Below are 12,640 nucleotides of genomic sequence, written 5' to 3'. Positions count from 1 at the left end.
TGGTTTAGAAATTTTCGCAAATGTATTAAAAATAAAAAACAGAAATATCACATTTTCATGGCAAGTATTCAGACCCTTTACTCAGTACTTTGTTGAAGGACCTTTGGCAGCGATTCTTGGAGAAGCAATTCTGTTCACCTCCCCACACAACTCTCATTGGAGTCCTCATCTCCTTTCGACCAGAGAAGAAGAGCGAGAGTAGGTTTACTCTTCAAAATCTGTCCATGCGAAAATAACTTGGCAGACCGCCAAGTGAGGACTTTTGTATGGGGGCAGTGAGAGAGTGACGAAATTTGTCAAGATAAAAATGAATAGCTATTTTGATACGTTAGGATTATTTGATCGAGTAGAAGTTTGGTCATGTTTAGGTTGTTACGAGTGTACTGATATAAATGTGATGCACGTGACATCCCGGCAAAAAACACTTTATATCGTAGTTGTCCCTGTTGAAATTCGAGACGCTCTATGCATATTCATGAGGCTAGCAAAGCATCTCACTCTCCATTGAATACAGGTGGTTGACGTCAACAGCCCTCATCGAATATTCAAAATGGCCTAAGTTCTAAAATAAATCAATGTGCATCATTAATTAAAATGACAATTGAATGCTTAGATAACCTACGCATCTTTCTTTTTTTACAAAGAATTAAGCATAATGATTATGGTTCTAGATTGCATGAAAAATCTGTTTCACTTGTTAGAAAAATTGTAAATTCTCCGACACCCCCTATCCTCACGTAATTCGTGCCCCCTCTAAAATAATGGGTGCATGACACCCCTGCCTACCCTCACCCTGTACTGAATTGTTACAAATTAATGTTTGCATGCATGGTACTTTTATGCATAATATTACATAACAGAAATTATGTTTTTTTGACACACGCATTACATTACGATTCATAGTACTCAGACATACATGCATGCATCTTACTTTCTCTCTCCCATAAAGTGGCCAGTCTTCTTCATCCATCTTTTTGATCCTCTTTTGTCACAAATTCTTTTCTCTAATCTACTCCTACCCTCTCCCTAGCCCTGACTTTCCAATGCTGGCCCTTGGACAACCTTGTCAGGTTCATTTGTATTGACATCCCTTGTCTGTTACGAATGTTGAATAAAATTTCATTTGAACTTCCTCTATGCCGACTTTATCCTTTTGTGAGTAGAAATGTGAGACTAAATATCTACAGAAAAATATGATTAAACCGACTTCAAAACACGGGTCTCCGTGTGTGGCTATCACAATTTGTTTGCTCATCATCTAAGGCATCTAAGACGGAAGTACATGCAAGCAATGCATGCATACTAACTGAAGTAATGCAGGTGTTTACATTGTTTTGTGCATGTGCCAGGTGCTAGAAATCTCAACGGTAGTACCAGTGTTTGGTAAGTCGATTTAAAAATACTTTCCTGTGGATATCTTTTCTCAAATTCCTACCCACCGCACAGACAACTGGTAGAGTAAGTTGAAAGGACCTTTGATTCAACATTCTGGCTTGTAGAGCTTGTGAGAGGAAATGTTCCTAACAACAACCAAAGGTATTGCAGTCTGTCAGGTAACGCTCTCCCCAGCCCTAATCTCTCCCTTTCCCCATGCATCTTTCCCTATTCAAATGTCCTTTTTTCCTCCCTCCCTCTTCTCCTCTCATTCATTCTTTCACCATCTTCAGCACCCTCTCCCTCTCTCTGTGGTACTCCTCTCTCAAATCCTCCCTGTCGCTGTGGCTATATCCTTGGGCATTTATGTGAAAGAGGTCCACATAGTTCCCTGAATATGCATCGCTGTGTGTGGCCATGTACACAATTTCTCTGGCCAATGAGATTGCCTCCTCCTCACTAAGGCTCCACCGGACCCCTCCATCCAGTACTGCATAGGCATAGGGCAAACCTGAGTCCACCGAGAAAAGCTCTCCCTGCAGACGGGTGCCGTCACTGAACACATAGAAAAGCTTTGGGCTACAACGATCACTGACAAGGGATATTGTCAGGTTCCCGTCAGTTACTGCATGTCTTGTTCTGTCACTGGCGCTGCCAGTCAAGTCATTCCTAACTACAAGAATCACTTGCAGACGTTCCTGTCTCTTCAAGGGGTACTTTTGCTGGAGAGATGCTGTCTCTGCCTGATCCTATCCTATCAACTTTTTGTCCCCTGAATTTCTACACCCTAACCTCCTCTACATCCGAGCCAGATAGAGTGGCTGCCACACACACGTCCCCTTAAATGGGTCCAGCATATGAGAGAGGAGCTTGGCAGAGCTAGTGATTGACAAGCGGCGGCCGTGGCGTAGCTGGTAAAGGCGGATCTTTCTTGCCAGAATTCTCTCCCATAGCATGCAGTCTGCATCACTGCCTGAAGTGGTGACCAGTAAATGGGAGTGGATGTATCTTCTGGGCAGAGGGACAGGAGACAAGCCCTGAGCAGCTGGCACGTGTGTCTGCTGCTGCTATAACACTTCCTTGGAACACAAAGGCCAGGGTAGTGGTTCCGTGAGACAAAGGGAATGGGCGGTGATGGAGGGGTGGACAGGGAGGAAAGGGACGAGTGTCTGTTGTCACAGTGGAAAGGAACAGAGCTCTGAGGGGTAGGTGTGAAAGAATGCAGAGAGACCCCTCCATCTCTCTCAGATTTAAATCCTCCCCAACCAAGGCTCCTTTCCATCAGCCATGTCCAGGAGAGGAGTGATATCTCCCATAGGCCTAGAGAGTGAGGCAGGAGTGTTCCACCTGTGTGACATCGCGGTGCTCTGAAAACTACAGACGTCTTGTAAAGCCATTGTGATTGTCTCTGGCTGACGGATTGTGGTTGACGTCAATGCAATAAACGTTGACCACAAAACAGACTCAGTGTCCCGAAAAGAACAGATTCCCTGTCCCTTGAGTTTGAGTAAAAGGTTGATGCTCAGTGCAATCTCTTAACAGGGAGAGGCAGTCAAATTTAACAGCTCAGAGAAACCCATAATCCAGAGAAACTGTCCATAGGATTGTTCTATTTTTCTCCCAGTGGAATCCATTTTTACGGCCTTGTATATGACATTCTTGCTTAGTATTGACTCTCCCCAAATACAATGACAGTGAACTTGAAGTATTTTTATATAGGGGACTGACACACACACACACTGTAAAGGTTGTCAATGTAGTTCTCCTCCTCAGACGAGGAGGAGCATGGATCGGACCAAGATGCGGAGTAGGAGTTATTCATGATTTAATGGCAAACCAACAAAACACTACAAATTAACAAAACAACAAACGTGACTAACCTGCAACAGTCCTGTGTGGCCCAAACGCTGACACAAGAACAAACACCCACAAAACACCAGTGAAACCCTGGCTGCCTTAGTATGACTCCCAGTCAGAGACAAACGACACACACCTGTCTCTGATTGAGAATCATACCAGGCCGAACACAAAATCCCAACATAGAAATAGAAACCTAGACCAACCCACCCAACTCACGCCCTGACCAACTAAAACAAATACATAACAAAGGAAAACAGGTCAGGAACGTGACAGAACCCCCCCCTTAAGGTGCGAACTCCGGGCGCACCAGCACAAAGTCTAGGGGAGGGTCTGGGTGGGTGTCTGTCCACGGTGGCGGCTCGGGCGCTGTGCGAGGTCCCCACCCCACCATAGTCACTCCCCGCTTCCGTATCCCCCTCCCAATGACCACCCTCCAACTAAACCCACCTAAATGAAGGGGCAGCATCGGGATAAGGGGCAGCACCGGGATAAGGGACGGCAGCTCCGGGCTGAGGGACTCTGGCAGGTCCTGGCTGAGGGACTCTGGCAGGTCCTGGCTGAGGGACTCTGGCAGGTCCTGGCTGAGGGACTCTGGCAGGTCCTGGCTGAGGGACTCTGGCTGATCCTGGCTGGACGGCTCTGGCTGATCCTGGCTGGGCGGCTCTGGCTGGACGGCTCTGGCTGGTCCTGGCTGGACGGCTCTGGCTGGTCCTGGCTGGACGGCTCTGGCTGGTCCTGGCTGGACGGCTCTGGCTGGTCCTGGCTGGACGGCTCTGGCTGGTCCTGGCTGGACGGCTCTGAAGGCTCGGGACAAACGGGCAGCGCTGGGCAGGCAGACAGTTCAGACCACGCTGGGCAGGCAGGCAGTTCAGACAGCGCTGGGAAGGCAGACAGTTCGGCCAGCGCTGAGCAGGCAAGCAGCGCAGGCGGCGTTGGGCAGACGGCCGACTCTGACCTGCTGAGGCGCACAGTAGGCCTGGTGCGTGGTGCCGGAACTGGAGGCACTGGGCTGGAGACATGCACCACAGGGAGAGTGCGTGGAGGAGGAACAGGGCTCTGGAAACGCACTGGAAGCCTGGTGCGTGGAGTAGGCACTGGTGGTACTGAGCTGGGGTGGGAAGGTGGCGCCGGATATACCGGACCGTGAAGGAGGACACGTGCTCTTGAGCACCGAGTCTCCCCAACCCTACCAGGTTGAATGGTCCCCGTAGCCCTGTCAGTGCGGCGAGGTGGAATAGCCCGCACTGGGCTATGCAGGCGAACCGGGGACACCACCTGTAAGGCTGGTGCCATGTACGCCGGCCCGAGGAGACGTACTGGAGGCCAGATACGTTGGGCCGGCTTCATGACATCCGGCTCGATGCCCAACCTAGCCCTCCCAGTGCGGCAAGGTGGAATAGCCCGCACTGGGCTAAGCACGCGTACTGGGGACACCGTGCGCTTTACCGCATAACACGGTGTCTGACCAGTACGACGCCCTCTCACTCCACGGTAAGCCCGGGGAGTTGGCTCAGGTAACCAACCCCGCTTCGCCACACTCCCCTTTAGCCCCCCCCCCCCCCCAATAAATTTTTGGGTGAGCCTCTCGGGCTTCCAGCCGCTCTGCCTTGCTTTAGCCTCATAAAACCTCCTCTCCGCTGCCTCCAGCTCCGCTTTGGGGCGGCGACACTCCACTGGCTCTGCCCAGGGTCCTTTACCGTCTAGGATCTCCTCCCAAGTCCATTCCTCTTTTCTCCATTGTTGTTGTTCCTGCCTTCCTTCTCCACTCCGCTTGATCCTGTTTTGGTGGGTGTTTCTGTAAAGGTTGTCAATGTAGTTCTCCTCCTCAGTTGAGGAGGAGCATGGATCGGACCAAGATGCGGAGTAGGAGGTATTCATGATTTAATGGCAAACCAACAAAACACTACAAATTAACAAAACAACAAACGTGACTAACCTGCAACAGTCCTGTGTGGCCCAAACGCTGACACAAGAACAAACACCCACAAAACACCAGTGAAACCCTGGCTGCCTTAGTATGACTCCCAATCAGAGACAAACGATACACACCTGTCTCTGATTGAGAATCATACCAGGCCGAACACAAAAACCCAACATAGAAATAGAAACCTAAACCAACCCACCCAACTCACGCCCTGACCAACTAAAACAAATACATAACAAAGGAAAACAGGTCAGGAACGTGACACACACAGAGAGACTCTGTTTTTACAAGCATTTCGCTTGATATGGCGATATATGATAGTGCTTCTGTTTTGATGGTGAGTAATATGATGCAGAGAAGCGACTCTACAAACACTAACTTACAGGGTCTATTCTGCTGAAGCAGCTTGTCAATGGAGCCACATTAGAGATGTGACACTTGCACTTGCATAAACATGTATTCATTACATTTTGTGCTTCACATTAAATGTTATACCTTTGAGTTATATTTGACGGTAATTCAAATAATTATTTTGGGTCCCAAAAGCTCAAATGTTGTAATCGAAAGAGGAAGTGACGGTGCAAGAGAAGCAAAAAAGCCGGCATCCTGACAATCAAATAAACCGCCTCTACCCTCCGTTCTATTGGCGAACATACAATCACTAGGGAACAAACTGGACGAGCTCCACTCGAGACTATCCAATCAACGGTACCTGAAGAACTGTCATTTTCTATGTTTATTGGAGTCGTGGGTGAACCAGGACATGGATAATATATATTGAACAAAAATATAAACGCAACATGTAAAGTGTTGGTCCCATGTTTCATGAGCTGAAATTAAAAAATCTAGCAAATGTTCCATAAGCACAAAAAGCTTATTTATGTCAAATGTTGTATTTCTGTCTATAATGAAGCCCTTTTGTAGGGAAAAACTCCTTTTGATTGGCTTGGCCTTACTCCCCAGTGGGTAGGACTGGCTGCCAAGTGGCCCTCCCAGGACCACCAATGGCTGCACCCCTGCCCAGTCATTTGAAATCCATAGATTAGGGCCTAATTAATCCATTTAAATTGACTGATTTCCTTATACAGTATAAACTGTAACTCGGTAAAATCGTATACATTTTTGCATGTTGTGTTTATATTTTTGTTCAGTATACATCTCGCTGGTTTTTCCATGTTTGAACCAAGTTTTCCTCTAGAATTTTGCCTGTGCTTAGCTCTATTCCGTTTATTTTTATTATTTAAAAAACTCTCTAATCCTTGCCGATGACAAGCATACCCATAACATGATGCAGCCACCACCATGCTTAAAGAGTGGTACTCAGTGATGTGTTGTGTTTTTGCCCCAAACATAATGCTTTGTATTCAGGACATAATGTTAATTACTTTGCTTTGCAGTTTTACTTTGGTGTCTTATTGCAAACAGGATGCATGTTTTGGAATATTTGTATTCTGTACAGGCTTCCTTCTTTTCACTCTGTCAATTAAGTTAGTATTGTGGAGTAACTACAAGGTTGTTGATCCAGCCTCAGTTTTCTCCTATCACATCAATTAAACTCTGTAACTGTTTTAAAGTCACAATTTACCTCATGGTGAAATCCCTGAGTGGTTTCCTTCTTCTCTGGCAAGGACGCCTCTATTTTTGTAGTGACTGGGTGTATGAATACACCATTGACCAATAGGTGCCCTTCTTTGCAAGGCACTGGGAAACCTCCCTGATCTTCATCGTTGAGTCTGTGTATGAAATTTACTATCGATTAAGGGATCTTACAGATAATTGTTTGGGGTACAGAGATGAGATAGTCATTCAAAAATCATGTTAAACACTAGTATTGCACACAGAGTGAGTGCATGCAACTTATTATGTGGCTTCTTAAGCACATTTTTACTCCTGATCTTATTTAGGCTTGTCATAACAAAGGGGTTTGTTACTTATTAACTTATTAACTCAACTCAACCGCTCTGAGGCTGCATGGTCCTAAAGCACACCAATGCCGCTTTTTGTATCACAATGCAATAATAAAACTGGGGGGGGGACAATGCAATTTCAGAATGTGTGTAGGAGGGGACATGATGTTTATCTCCTTTCCCAGTTTCATCAACAGTTTTGAATTCACACTGTTCCAGATGCAAAGGGTGTTGTACCTAATAAACTGACCACTGACCACTGAATCTATAGACTTTCCAGAATGTGTTCTGGGAATACCCGGGGTATTAAACATTTGGCTGTAAGTGTTGAACAGTTGAATCTATTACCTCAGGAGATGGTACCATTCAGCTTGTCTGGGGATGACAAAGAAGGACTTCAACAAAGCCAAAATAGAAAATGATTGGAAGGGGACTCTTTGCTGTTAAATTTGAGACGTATAAATAAATGACTGTTGTGCCTTGTAACTGATGAATGTCTGTTGAATGTCTGTGTTGTGTGAATATAAAACCAACTTTACCTCGGTCTCATACCTCTGCTCCAAATGTCCCACTGCGTCCCTTACAGCCTGCTTGCTTTCAACCACAGCTAATCTATTTTTCAATCTCAAGGCTCAATCCCTCTACTCATCATTTAAACTTCCGTTGAATTGGCATAATTAGAGTGTCATCAAAAAAAACACTAACAACACATTACCATTCACATACTGTCAACCCTCACCAAGTTGACATCAATCCTCTTTATCAATGTCTTCATCAGCTGCAAAATCTGGATCCCTACAAATCAGCTTGGCTAGACTATCTGGACCCTCTCTTCCTAAATTTATCCGCCGCCATTGTCGCGGATATTACTAGTCTGTTCAACCTCTCTTCGCATCGTCAGAGATTCCTAAAGATTGGAAAGCGCCTGCGGTCATCCCCCTCTTCAAAGGGGGAGACACTCTACACCCAAACGGTTACAGACCTATATCCATCCTGCCCTGCCTTTCTAAAGTCTTTGAAAGCCAAGTGCACAAACAGATCACCGACCATTTCGAATCCTACCGTGCACCTCAGCCACGGGTGCACCTCAGCCACGCTCAAGGTCCTAAACGATATCATAACCGCCATCGATAAAAGACAGTACTGTGCAACCGTCTTCATCGACCTGGCCAAGGCTTTCGACTCTGTCAATCACCGTATTCTTATCGGCAGACTCAATAGCCTTGGTTTCTCTAATAACTTCCTCGCCTGGTTCACTAGCTACTTCTTAGACAGAGTTCAGTGTGTCAAATCGGAGGGCCTGTTGTCCGGACCTCTGGCAGTCTCTATGGGGGTGCCACAGGGTTAAATTCTCAGGCCGTCTCTTTTCTCCGTATATATCAATGGTGTCGCTCTTGCTGCGGGTGATTCTTTGATCCACCTCTACGCAGACGACACCATTCTGTATACATCTGGCCCTTCTTTGAACACTGTGTTAACAAACCTCCAAACGAGCTTCAATGCCATACAACACTCCTTCCATGGCCTCCAACTGCTTTTAAACGCTAGTAAAACTAAATGCATGCTCTTCAACCGGTCGCTGCCCGCACCCACCGACCCGACTAGCATCACTACTCTGGACGGTTCTGACTTAGAATATGTGGACAACTACAAATACATATGTGTCTGGCTAGACTGTAAAATCTCCTTTCAGGCTCATATTAAGCATCTCCAATCCAAAACTGTATCTAGAATCAGCTTCCTATTTCGCAACAAAGCCTCCTTCACTCATGCTGCCAAACATACCCTCGTAAAACTGACTATCCTACCAATCCTTGACTTTGGCGATGTCATTTACAAAGTCTATCACAGTGCCATCCGTTTTGTCACCAAAGCCCCATATACTACCCACCACTGCGACCTGTATGCTCTCGTTGGCTGGCCCTCGCTACATATTTGTCGCCAAACCCACTGGCTCCAGGTCATCTATAAGTATTTGCTAGGTAAAGCCTAGCAAATATCTCAGCTCACTTATCTCAGCTCACTTATCTCAGCTCACTTATCTCAGCTCACTTATCTCAGCTCACTTATCTCAGCTCACTTATCTCAGCTCACTTATCTCAGCTCACTTATCTCAGCTCACTGGTCACCATAGCAACACCCACCCGTAGCACACGCTCCAGCAGGTATATTTTACTGGTCATCCCCAAAGCCAACACCTCCTTTGGCCACTTTTCCTTCCAGTTCTCTGCTGCCAATGACTGGAACGAATTGCAAAAATCACTGAAGTTGAAGACTTATATCTCCCTCACTAACTTTAAGCATCAGCTGTCAGAGCAGCTTCCCGGTCGCTGAAGCTGTACACAGCCCATCTGTAAATAGCCCATCCAACCAACTACCTACCTCATCCCATATTTGTTTTTGTTTTTCTGCTCTTTTGCACACCAGTATTTCTACTTGCATATCCTCATCTGCATATCTATCACTCCAGTGTTAATTGCTAAATTGTAATTACCTCGCCACTATGGTCTATTTATTGCCTTACCTCCTTACTTCATTTGCACACACTGTAAATAGATTTTCCTATTGTGTTTTTGACTGTACGTTTGTTTATCCCATGTGTAACTCTGTGTTGTTGTTTTTGTCGCACTGCTTTGCTTTATCTTGGCCAGGTCGCAGTTTTAAATGAGAACTTGTTCTCAACTGGCCTACCTGGTTAAATAATGGTGAAATAAAAAATAAATACCTAGTTAAGCTGCAGCTGGCCCAGAACGGAGCGACACGTTTTGCTCTTAATTGTAATAAGAGGGCTGATATAAATATTATGCTGGCCATTCTCTCTTGGCTAAGAGACTGACTGCCTCATTCATATTTTTAAAAGAAACATTCATGTGTTGAAAATCCCAAATTGTTTGCATAGTCAACTTACACACAGCTCTGACACACACACTTATCCCACCAGATATGCCACCAGGGGTCTTTTCAGTCCCCAAATCCAGAACAAATTCAAGAAAACATACAGTATTATATAGAGCCCTTACTGCATGGAACTTCCTGTCACGAATCCCGCCAAGGATGGTGCCTCTTCCTGTTCGGGCGGCGCTCGGCGGTCGTCGTCACCGGCCTACTAGCTGCCATCGATTCCTTTTTGTTTTGTTTCTGTTAGTTTGGGCTGATTGGGTGCACCTGTTTTGAGTTTAGTTTGGTGGGTAGGCTATTTAAGGGCAGGTAGCCCGCTGGCTGTTGTGCAGGCTTGTTTTCTGTTATGTTGGTGTTGGATTGTGAAGTGGATTGTGGTATTTTCTCGGAACAGTTTAGTCCGGTGTTTTGGACTTATCTTTTTCATGCGCCCGTGTGTTTAGGGCATGATCGTTTTCCTGTGTGTTGGAAAATAAATCCACGTTCGTTAAACCTGCTCTCTGCGCTTGACTCCATCCACCCATTACTCCTAGTAGCTCTGACAGAAGCCCGCACCACCAATGGAGTCAGCAGGAGCAGCGACCACCCCTCTCCCAACTATGGAGGAGCGTGTCCATCATCATACAGCTGTACTTCATCGTATCGGGTCAGCGATGGACCAGATGATGGAGAGGATGGAGCGATGGGAGAGGAGTGGTCTCCCGATGCCTCCTTCAGCTCCCCTGCAGACGACACAACCCACTCCTACAGGGTCATCGGCTGGGACCAGCACATTGCGTCTCACCCCCCCGAGGGTGTACGATGGAGCAGCGGCTGGTTGCCAGGGATTTCTGCTCCAGCTTGAGCTTTACCTGGCTACCGTGCGTCCGACTCCCTCGGGTGAAGAGAGTGTAAGCCTCCTTGTCTCCTGTTTGTCAGGGAGGGCCCTGGACTGGGCCAACGCAGTATGGAACAGACCAGACTCGGCTCGGGACCATTACGCGGAGTTCACCCGCCGGTTTCGGGCTGTGTTCGACCACCCACCAGAGGGCCGAGCGGCGGGTGAGCGTCTGTTCCACCTCAGACAGGAGACGAGGAGCGCCCAGGAGTTCGCTTTAGAGTTCCGGACCTTGGCTGCTGGTGCGGGGTGGAATGACAGGGCATTAATAGACCATTACCGTTGCAGCCTCCGGGAGGACGTCCGTCGGGAGCTAGCTTGTCGGGACACCACACTCTCCCTCGATGAACTGATAGACATGTCGATCCGACTAGATAACTTGCTAGCTGCCCACGGGCGTTCAGATGGGGTCCTGTCCATTCCACCTCCCAGCCCTCCCGCTCCAACTCCGATGGAGTTGGGAGGAGCTGCATCTAGGTGGACCGGAGGAGGTGGCTCCTCTTGCACCTACTGTGGCCGGAGAGGACACACTTCGGACCGGTGCTGGAGGAGTCCATCTGGGAGTCGGGATGGCAGGCGGAATACTCCTCGGCCACCCCAGGTGAGTAGGCACAAGACTCACCCAGAGCTCCATGTTGGTCACATGTTTTTGGTTATTTTTTTCCCTGCGTTTTTCCCCTCTCTTCAGCATAAGGCGCTAGTCGATTCAGGCGCAGCTGGGAGTTTTATGGATCGCGGACTCGCCCGTAAATTGGGTATTCCGCTGGTGCAGATAGACCCACCTTTTCCCGTGCACTCCCTAGATAGCCGACCGTTAGGGTCAGGGCTGGTCAGGGAGGCCACGATTCCGCTGAACATGGTAACCCAGGGGGATCATAGGGAGCAGATCAGTTTTTACCTTATTGATTCACCTGGGTTTCCAGTGGTGTTGGGGGTTCCCTGGCTAGCCATTCACAATCCCCTCATTTCCTGGCGACAGGGAGCTCTTCAGGGGTGGTCAGATGAGTGTTCAGGTAGGTGTGTGGGAGTTTCCATCGGTGCCACATCGATGGAGAGTCCAGACCAGGTTTCCACTGTGCGCATTCCCCCAGAATATGCCGATTTGGCTATCGCTTTTAGTAAGAAAGAAGCGACTAAATTACCAACTCATCGACGGTGGGATTGCGTGATAAACCTCCAGGAGAACGCTGCACTTCCCAGGAGTCACGTGTACCCATTGTCACAGGAGGAGACGTTGGCTATGGAGACATATGTCACGGAAGCTCTGGGACAAGGGTTCATTCGGCCCTCCATGTCTCCCGCCTCCTCGAGTTTCTTTTTTGTGAGAAAAAAGGAGGGAGGACTGCGTCCGTGTATTGATTATCGAGGTCTAAATTCAATCACAGTGGGATTTAGTTATCCACTACCTCTCATCGCTACGGCGATGGAATCATTCCACGGAGCGCGTTTTTTCACAAAACTGGACCTCAGGAGCGCGTATAATCTGGTGCGTATTCGGGGAGGAGACGAGTGGAAAACAGCGTTTAGTACCACATCAGGCCATTATGAGTACCTCGTCATGCCGTATGGGTTAAAGAATGCTCCAGCCGTCTTCCAATCCTTTGTAGATGAGATTCTCAGGGACTTGCAGGGGCAGGGTATGGTAGTATATATTGATGACATCTTGATCTATTCTGCCACACGCGCCGCGCATGTCTCCCTGGTGCGCAGGGTGCTTGGGCGACTGCTGGAGCATGACCTGTACGTCAAGGCTGAGAAATGTGTGTTCTCCAAACCAGCCGTTTCCTTCCTGGGTTATCG

General features: G+C 47.7%; 1 protein-coding gene and 1 pseudogene across 1 annotated transcript in view; both read right to left on the bottom strand.

Moving 5' to 3' along the window:
- psmb5 (proteasome 20S subunit beta 5) overlaps positions 1-970 on the bottom strand; it is a 30,206-nt gene extending 29,236 nt beyond the window's left edge. Inside the window, 1 exon segment of the mRNA XM_055884195.1 lies at positions 932-970. Coding sequence (XP_055740170.1) covers positions 932-970 — 39 coding nt within the window.
- Positions 971-1,646: 676 nt separating this feature from the next.
- LOC129824494 (proteasome subunit beta type-11-like) lies at positions 1,647-2,771 on the bottom strand (annotated as a pseudogene).
- Between the last annotated feature and the right edge of the window lie 9,869 nt (positions 2,772-12,640).

This window comes from Salvelinus fontinalis, chromosome 26 (genome assembly GCF_029448725.1).
Source record: "Salvelinus fontinalis isolate EN_2023a chromosome 26, ASM2944872v1, whole genome shotgun sequence".
Lineage (NCBI taxonomy): Eukaryota > Metazoa > Chordata > Actinopteri > Salmoniformes > Salmonidae > Salvelinus > Salvelinus fontinalis.
This window is presented reverse-complemented; position numbering and strand designations above follow the sequence as displayed.